Raw genomic sequence first — 9,980 nt, forward strand, 5'->3', positions numbered from 1 at the left:
TCAATAGTTAACTTCAAATATTAATATCCAAGAGAAACTCAAACATATTTCTACCAGTGTACATTATGTAAATGAACTGTCTTTGTACTTATTTTTCTCGTGAAGTAGTTAGAGGACAATGTTCTGGATATACAAATATAGTCTTTTAGTTAGAACAACAAGTGTTCAACGGTGAGACACAATATTCCTCATCATAGTTTTAAATTTTTAAGTATCTTATACTTTATATTCTTATCTATTGTTTATTCACAATAAAAAATCGATTCAAAAATATTTAATTAAATCAAATCAAAATAAATATAATCAAACCAAATCGAACTAATTTAATTTAATATAAGATGACACTTTCTAAAAATAAAAAATCAAAGAACCGAACGCTGGTGAAACGAAATTGGTGGACCCCAGCACTGAGGTAGACGCGTTTATTTTTTGGTTTGACATGGAGGTCTCACCGAACCTGGTTCTCTATAAATATCCAATCTCTGTGTAATGTCGACCTCCCTTTTATCACCTCACGCTTTTTTATTGTTTCTCTCTCTTTGGGTCTTGTAAACCCTAACAACAGAAGAAAAGGGAGATATCTTTGGAGGTGGGCGGCCACTATTTATATTTAAGGTCTTCAATTTTTCTCATACATCACATCGTCAGGTGTGATCATCTTTCAAGTTTTTGATTTGCTTATTGTTCAGATCTGGATTTACTTCATGCCTTTTTTCATTTAATTTAATTGCTTGTGTTTTATCAAGTCACGAGATTGATCTAGGGTTGCAGATGAGTTATTCTTTCGTCGATTGATTTTTGGCACCATATTTGTCAATTTTAGCATGTTGTTATTCTCGGATTTGACAAAGCTGTTGTAGATCCTTTGAATTAGCTTTCATGCTTGTGTATATGTTTTTTCCTTTAATTTTCTGGAAAATTATAGCCTGGACTTTTAGTACTGCAACTGATTTTAGATTGAGATATAGTTATTGATAGATAGTTTAGGGGGTTAGTTGAGCTAGTGTTTCCACAACAATGAGAGGACAAGGAAAAAAAGAGATAACGAGAAGTAATAGAAACCTTCAAAGGACATCTAGAGACTATTTTGGTGTTTTAGTTGATTTTTTTGTTATGTATGTCTGTAGACGTCCAAGAGTTGTTCTAAGTTGTACCAAAGTGCAGCCGTTATATCTGTATACAAACTATTAAAGTGATTAGGTTAGGTAGCTTGTTAATTGACATTTGCTTGGCTGTAGCATGCTTGCTTTGACTTAGCTTTCCTTGATTACTAGTAATACCTTTTTGTAAGTTATGGACGATCATTTCACTCCAATTCATTTTCACACTCTTTGCATTTTGATATTATGTAGTTCCAGTGAGGTTATTGGAGACTGAAGTTTGAGATGGCTGCTATTTTAACTGCATCATCTGGTCCAAGCTATGCACCAGAAGACCCCACTCTCCCCAAACCTTGGAAAGGCCTAGTTGATGGTACAACAGGATATATCTACTTCTGGAATCCAGAGACCAATGATACCCAATATGAGAGGCCTGTTCACTCATCCAATGGAGTGTCTGCTCTAGCACAAAAGTCAGCTGTATTTGTTAGTTCATCTGTCCAAAAACCCTCTCAAGGTCAACATTATGATCCAGACGGTAGGCATAGCAGAGGTAGCAACAACAAGGTTACATCCCTGAAGGGAGATCAGGTATGTTTTTACAATGTATCTGTATAAGTTCATTCACCTCTATTCCATTTCCTTAGAAAATATGAAATTGACTGTATACAGTATGCAACAAAGGGTATATGATAACTTTTTGTATTGCATTTTCATATTCTGTTGTTCTTAAAACCATTTGACATTATTGACATTAGCTAAATACCTGTTCTTAAAGATCATTAAAAAGAAAGATCTGTTCCCTGTAGTACTCGAGTGGGCCATGGTGACTCCAAATGGCTCTAGAGACTTCAGGGGGATCAATGATTTATCTTATTTTTTTAATAAGGATCTGTTCCCTCAAGTAGTTATATGTCGGTATGGTAACACTAGATAGACTGCTGTAGACACTTGAAACTTTATTAGTCTAATGTTTGAGTTTAGTATCAGATTTTATGTTGCCATCTAGACTTATTTCTTTGTATCTATCTGTGTGCGCTAATGCAAGTTTCTTTTTCCTATTTTTTAATTTGTGAATAGAATGCGAGAAGCAGTTCTGATCATCACGAAGGCTATGATTCTCTAGGTGTAGGAACTGACATATCTCAGGAATCCTATTGCCGCCACAATGAGATCTCTGTTACGGTAAGAAACTTATTTTCTTGATTGATGTGAAGAAACTTCCCACTGACATATACCATACCTTACATTTTATGCTTGCACCTTGTACCATGTTCAGTTCGACATCCCAATAAAATAATAGTTTTTAAAAGGTCTTCTTATTTATATGGGTTTGGACGCAAAGGTTGTCTCATCTTTTCTAAAATAGGTTTGTCTTACCTCATTCTGGCAATTCTCTATGAACTACCTCCTCTATCTTTTGGTGAGAGTTGTATGGGTTTGGACAAAGTGAAAGGTTATCTTATCTAGCTGGCAATTATCTTTTTTTTATAATATACGGTGTTGTAGGGTTTGTATGACTTGTTTCTTTATATTGTCTTCACTTGGCTACAGTTGCACCAAGTCTCTGAATTATCTCGTCTATTTACTTAACCTATTCAGAAAATGCGTGGTCTGAAGTACTTCCATCTTTAATGATGAGGTTTTAGTTACCTTACCAAGTCTCAGACCACTGGAAAATCAACAAAAATGCAACTCATACTACCTTTTTGTTCTTGGATCATCATCTTGAAGATGAACTGTTTTGTTTTTTTTTATTTGACGACGATAATGTATTTCAAGTCAAATTTCTGTCTTTTGATTTTCCGATTCTCTGTTTGTTCGACCTGCTGTAGTAGTTTGTGCGCTAAGGTGTCGTTTGGTAGAGTATATAAGAACAATACTAAATAGTGTATCAGTTATCCTTTGCATTAATAATGCTCGTATTAATAATGTTTGCATTAATTATACATAGATTACTTATTACGTATTGTTTGGTTTGATGTAATAAAAATAGGATATAGTGCATAAAAATAATTATTTACAAAGATATCCTTCACAATTAGGGTGGAAAAAGACGTACAAAGGATTTTGAGGGGCAATGGGGTCTTTAGTCATTTTAATGCATGCATTATAACCCCTTTCATTGCATGACTAATACCTAGAAATCCATGGTGTTAGTAATACACACCTTAATGCACAATATAATGTATAATTAATGCTATACATACCATGCAAACATATACCAAATAAGGTATTACCAATACCCATCATTAATGCTTGCATTATTTTTGATAATATATTCTACCAAACGACCCCTTAGTTCTATTGTCTATAGCTTCATATTAGTCATGCTTTTTAAAAGAGTTTCATCTTCCTCTTTCATTAGTCATACTTTTTGAAAGAGTTTTATCTTCCTCTTTCATGTTTATTGTTTTGTTAGTGTAATACTCTCTCCATCCCCTAACCTCGAAGAAATGGTTGTTAGTCATGCTCACGACGAACCATTGTGGGCTCCATCGTTCCATACTTGGCATAATTTTCTGCTACATTCTTCATCAACTCGATGTTACCCTTGACGGATCGTTGCTACATTACACGATTTTTGTTCCATTTGACAGGGAGGTGATGTTCCTGCACCTTTGACATCATTTGAAGCGACTGGGTTTCCTTCAGAGATTGTGAGGGAGGTATGGATAAACCCATTTTAGTTTGTATTTTAAATGCTCTTCAGGAAAAATGTAACCAAAGAATTTAATGTAGAATCAAGTGTGTTCTTTCTAACTTTGAATGATTGCTGGAGGTCCACTGTTGAGCTTCAGTACTCATCCTTTTCCCACATCTGTACTTTCACGCAGGTGCGATATTTGCTCCAAGGAGGAGCTAAATGTCGTACGCTGTTCAACCATCCTTTGGGGGCTTCCATATATGTGGAGCACCCTTACTTGGTGGACCAAATTTTATGAAGGCTTTCCGAATCATCCATGTTCGTGGCTGGGGCTGCTGTCGGTGATGATTCAGACTGCCACATGGTCCAAACCGAAGAAGAGGCGTCCCCTGCTCTTCTTTGCATTAGCAAGTATTGGCCGCCTACTTAAGGGGGATGATGCTTCTTCTTGTGTTGGCCATTCCAATTAGTCAAATAAGTGATCTATGAGGAAGTTCCAAATTTGTATATTTGCTGAATGATATTGCCAACGTTTACAGATGCGTCAAGCTGGGTTTTCAGCTCCTACTCCAATTCAGGCACAATCGTGGCCTGTTGCCCTTCAGGGCCGTGACATAGTAGCTATTGCCAAGACTGGGTCTGGGAAAACTTTGGGTTACTTAATTCCAGGCTTTATTCATCTAAAAAATCGCCGCAGTAATCCTCAATTAGGCCCAACTATTTTGGTTCTCTCACCAACAAGAGAGTTAGCGACACAGATACAAGCTGAAGCTGTGAAGTTTGGGAAATCCTCTAGGATATCTTGCACGGTATGTTTTGATTGAACAGGGCGTATATTTTTCCTTTTCTTTTCTATATCTGATCCAAATATCTTTCTACTTGACTTTTGCTGGTTCTCTTGCTTCTTAAATTCGGCTCTTTATCTTTGTTATTTTATGGTAGAATCTTATTTATCTATTTTGATGCTTGTGATTTATGAATGTCAGTTTTGGTCCCATCACTACATATTTTACTTCCGTTTTAAAGTAATGATGCTTATGCATCAATTTCATAATTAGAGCATTTCCTATTTGGCCCTTTTTTTGCAATTGTTCAAATGCAATGCTTCTTTAGAAGAATGCGATTCTGGAATATCCATGCTATAGAATTGCTGTGTTGCTACACATCTAAAACTCAGAGGTATATATTGCATTGCTTGTTTTGAGCTGTGAATCACCCGTTTGCTAAATTCTAATGCTAAGATTATTCCAGCTGCATATTCACCTGCACGTAGAAAAGTTGAATAGTTGCTATTGAACATTGCGATTCTAATGTTGATTACGGTTGTTGATTAAACTTGAATCAGGAGCTTAATTTTTCTTGAGAAAGTGACTATGATTTATGTTTTTATGGTTAGTGCTTGTATGGAGGTGCTCCAAAAGGTCCTCAACTTCGAGAGTTGAGTAGGGGTGTAGATATTGTTGTCGCCACTCCTGGTCGTTTGAACGACATATTGGAAATGAGAAGGCTTAGTCTTGGTCAAGTTTCTTACCTGGTGTTAGATGAAGCAGATCGTATGCTGGACATGGGATTTGAACCTCAGATAAGAAAGATTGTGAAAGAGGTGCCTAAGCAGAGGCAGACATTGATGTATACAGCTACATGGCCAAAGGGGGTTCGTAAGATTGCAGCTGATCTATTGGTTAATTCAGTTCAGGTTAATATTGGTAATGTTGACGAGCTTGCTGCAAACAAGTCTATAACACAGGTGTGTTTTTTTATCAGTTTTTGTTTATATTTTAGTTCTTCACCTCTCTCTGTTGGGGAAGATGACTGTTATCATAGCGGTATTTCTATATTATATATAATACATGTCCAACGCACAGAGGGAAGAGAAGGTTGCAATTAATTCAAGTACTTTTCACTTGCAGCACATTGAAGTCTTGTCTTCGATGGAGAAACAACGGCGACTAGAACAAATTTTGAGATCCAATGAACCAGGGTCAAAGATCATTATCTTCTGTTCAACAAAGAAAATGTGTGACCAACTATCTCGCAATCTTACTCGCAACTTTGGAGCAGCTGCAATTCATGGGGATAAATCTCAGGGTGAGAGGGATTATGTATTAAGTCAGTTCCGCACTGGCAGGTCTCCCGTGCTTGTGGCTACTGATGTTGCTGCGCGGGGTTTAGACATCAAAGATATCAGGTTGGTGCCATTAAACATAATTTGGTTATGCATTGTTCAAGTGCACTTCTTATGGCTAAATAGGAAAGGAAGTATTGATCATGCTCTCTTGTGGAATTAGGTTTGCATAGGCATATATACTGTTCATTTTATATATGTAAAACTAGACTTGAAGTGTTAAGAGAAAAGAGGTACTTTTTCGTAAATAAGCTAAATATCTATTCTACCCAAAATGCCTATGTACCGGTACTTGAAGTGCCATGTTTAATTTCTAGAAAGCTTGTACTTGCCAAAAATATTTTATTAGAGCATTTCATGAAGAACACCTTTGAAATGTTAAAAACAACTTACCATTTATAGAAAGGTGTTAGGTCTGGATCTTTATGGAGTGGACATATAGGGAAGACTGACATAGAAAGAGGAACATAAAGGGAAGACTGACATAAAAATTGAGTAGAAATAGTATTATTTATCTTACCGATTGTGTCCCCTTCGCTTGTTGGTGTGTGTTTGTTGGTATCCTTTCAGGATAGATGTCTTAGTTTTGGGAGAGCATCAGCATAACTTGCTTGAAATCGAGTTGGTGGTGAATGCATTGGGCATTATTTGTTATGAGAAGTCGGCAGTTTACATTCTGTCCTAGAAATTGAACTTGAGGAATACACCCATGTAATGTTTTTTCCACATTTCTGCCTCTTGGTGTGGGATGTGAATAATTGTTTTGGCCTTCCATAAGTACATACAACATCAACCTAGTCAATGGTCTTTGTCCAAGACCTCATAGGAATATTGTGGCGTAACCTTACTTGCCTTTTGAGTTTCTCTTCTTATGTGCATAAACTACATGTGTCAACCCATCCATATATGCATATTTCCTTTTTGAATGGAAAACAAGTGCAGGATTTTGGGGTAATGACTGTTAATGATAATACACATTGTCACAGGGTGGTGGTGAACTTTGACTTCCCAACTGGAATAGAGGATTATGTCCACAGAATTGGTAGGACAGGTCGGGCAGGGGCATCTGGTCTGGCCTATACATTTTTCTCCGATCAGGATGCTAAGCATGCTTTAGATCTTGTTAAAGTTTTAGAAGGTGCAAATCAATCTGTCCCAACTGAACTGCGTGATATGGTTTCGCGAGGTGGTGGTATGGGAAAGGCAAGGTGGGGTTCTGGTCAAGGTGGACGTGGTGGGCGCTTCAATGGAAGCTATGTTAGCCGGAATGGAGGAAGGGGAGACTGGAATAATTCGTCATCAGAAAGAGGCGGAGGACGTGGTTATGACCGGGGATCACGCGATAGGTATTAAGCCATCTATAAGTTCTTTTTATTTTTTTATCTTTATTCCCTTTTCATGTTTTTGACTTGCTTCTGATCATGTAGTGACAGATTTCTACGTGGGGATGCTTCAAGGAAGCGTAGTCGCAGCAGAAGCCCCAACAAGGGTTCAGGATGGAGTGATAAAAAGAGCCGGTTTGCCTGAAGAATTTGATCAGGCTCTTGCGTGTAATACAATTTGCAAATGGATCTATTGCTTGCTTAGAAGAGGAGGAAGAAGAGGGGGGCATGATTTGTTAGAATATTGTATACTTGAAAGTGAACCAAAGGAGAGTATTATTTTATCCATGAAATTTGTCCATTTGGCTCCTTTGTGCTTGCTGGACCTTGATATTTATCTAACTGTTTCTTTTCTGAACATTATTAAGAGCATGTATGTATTCTAGAAAGAAATATAGCTAGCACAAGTAAATGTTGAATGTTACATTGACGTTCCATTTTCTTTCCATGAGCTTGCCTATAATTTCAGTGAGCGACTTTGGAGAGTCTGCGACTCGTACAGATAAAAATATTGATGGCATACTGAAGTGTTATATTACATATTGAAGATTATTGTGAGCTACTGAAGTTTTAATGCCTATTGAAGAATAAAACTTTGGAGTTAGACTGCACTATTAGTTTAACTCTTCATCTCCATCAGACTGCACTATTAGTTAACTCTTCATCTCCATCAGTTCTTGTTCAAAATGATCTCCAGAAGTTGTTAAAGATTTCACAAGACATGAACACCAACAAACAAGCAGAACAGATAAAAATCGTTTTTTAATTTATCCCAAGGATCATGTGGCGTAATTTCAAGGAAACAAAGCAGCCAACCAACTTGTAACTCATTTTTTATTAGAGTCCGGAGTCAAAAGGGCAAAAAAACATCACTCTTTCCTAGTTGGCATGACATGTCATCAAAGTCTTTTCTTAATAATCTACTAATTTAATTCATTAAACTCATTTAACTAAAATAATGATCAAATCATTTTTAAATTTTTTAAATTAATTTATTAAAAATAAATTTTCATATTTAAAATCTTTTTATCATAATTAAACTTTTTATTTTTTATGTTATGCAAAAGAAATTTTAAAACGTACTATAATCTCATCAATTTTCAATACTTACAAACACAGATTCAAAAAATATTGATATACAAATCACCCATGAACACTAATTTACTTCAATTAATCATAAATTGTATAATAAATCAATAATATCAAAGGTCGATTAATTATTAAAAAATAATTATTTGGGTGATTTGAGATTCACATATACTGCAACATCTTTTTTTTATAAGAAAATAGTAAGTGAATAATATTTACAAAAATAAAAATAAAAATAATAATAATAATAATAATAATAATTATTATTATTATTATTACTATTATTATTATTATTGTTATTGTTATTATTATTATTTTATTGTTATTATTGTTATTGTTGTTATTGTTATTATTGTTATTATTATTATTATTGTTGTTGTTGTTGTTATTGTTATTATTATTATTATTATTATTATTATTGTTATTATTATTATTGAATTGTTATTATTGTTATTATAATTATTGTTATTATTGTTATTATTGTTATTATTGTTGTTATTATTGTTATTATTGTTATTATTATTACGATTATTGTTATTATTATTATCATTATCATTATTATCATCATTATTATCATTATCATTATTATTATTATCATTATTATTATTATCATTGTTATTGTCATTGTCGTTATTATCATCATTATCATTATTATCATTATTATTATTATTATTGTTGTTGTTGTTGTTGTTATTGTTATTATTATTATTATTATTATCATTATTATTATTATTATTATTATTGTCATTACTATTATTATTATTATTATTATCATTATTATTATCATTGTCATTATTTATATTATTATTATTATTATTATTATTGTCATTATTATTATTATTATTAATATTATCATTATCATTATTATTATTCTTATTCTTATTATTATAATAATAATAATAATTATTATTATTATTATTATTATATTATTATTGTTATTATTATTATTATATTATTATTATTATTATTATTCTTATTATTATTATTATTGTCATTATTCTTATTCTTATTCTTATTATTATTATCATTATTAGTTTCATTATTATTATTATTATTATTGTCATTATTATTATTATTATTGTCATTATTATTATTAATATTATTATTATCATTCTTCTTCTTCTTCTTCTTCTTCTTCTTCTTCTTCTTATTATTATTATTATTATTATTATTATTATTATTATTATTGTTATAATTATTATTATTATTATTGTTGTTGTTGTTATTATTATTATTGTCATTACTATTATTAGTATTGTCATTATTATTGTCATTATTATTATTAATATTATTATTATTAGTATTATTATTGTCATTATTATTGTCATTATTTATATTATTATTATTATTAATATTATTATTATTATTATTGTTATTATTATTATAATTATTATAATAATAATTATTATTATATCATTATTATTATTAGAAATATTATTATTATTATTATTATTAATTATTATTATTATTTTATTTTTTAAATTATTATTATTTTTTTTCTTGGTAACTAACTTTTTATTAATTACCGAATAAAAAACATTACAAAATAAGCAACTAACACAACATGATTTAACCTCAAAACAAACATCAGTCTAACAACTACTCTATTAATTATCACTCAAAGCTTCCTGTGATGA

The 9,980-nt window shown here is 32.4% G+C and overlaps 1 protein-coding gene across 3 annotated transcripts; it reads left to right on the forward strand.

Annotated features, from left to right (window-relative positions):
* The first annotated feature begins 439 nt into the window (after window positions 1–439).
* Window positions 440–7,678, forward strand: LOC101248651 (ATP-dependent RNA helicase-like protein DB10). Of its 3 annotated transcripts, none has more exons than XM_004252161.5 (9): window positions 440–648; window positions 1,353–1,691; window positions 2,181–2,285; window positions 3,701–3,769; window positions 4,287–4,556; window positions 5,144–5,494; window positions 5,658–5,935; window positions 6,859–7,218; window positions 7,300–7,678. In XM_004252161.5, the coding sequence occupies exons 2-9, from the start codon at window positions 1,386–1,388 to the stop codon at window positions 7,397–7,399; spliced, it is 1,839 nt and encodes a 612-aa protein (XP_004252209.1). In that variant the 5' UTR covers window positions 440–648; window positions 1,353–1,385; the 3' UTR covers window positions 7,400–7,678. The 3 variants fall into 3 exon arrangements, with proteins under 3 accessions (XP_004252209.1, XP_025884272.1, XP_010314159.1); XM_026028487.2 differs by having other exon boundaries at window positions 468–589; XM_010315857.4 differs by having other exon boundaries at window positions 475–615.
* The last annotated feature ends 2,302 nt before the right edge of the window (window positions 7,679–9,980 follow it).

The sequence above is a fragment of the Solanum lycopersicum genome, chromosome 12, assembly GCF_036512215.1.
Source record: "Solanum lycopersicum chromosome 12, SLM_r2.1".
Classification (NCBI taxonomy): domain Eukaryota; kingdom Viridiplantae; phylum Streptophyta; class Magnoliopsida; order Solanales; family Solanaceae; genus Solanum; species Solanum lycopersicum.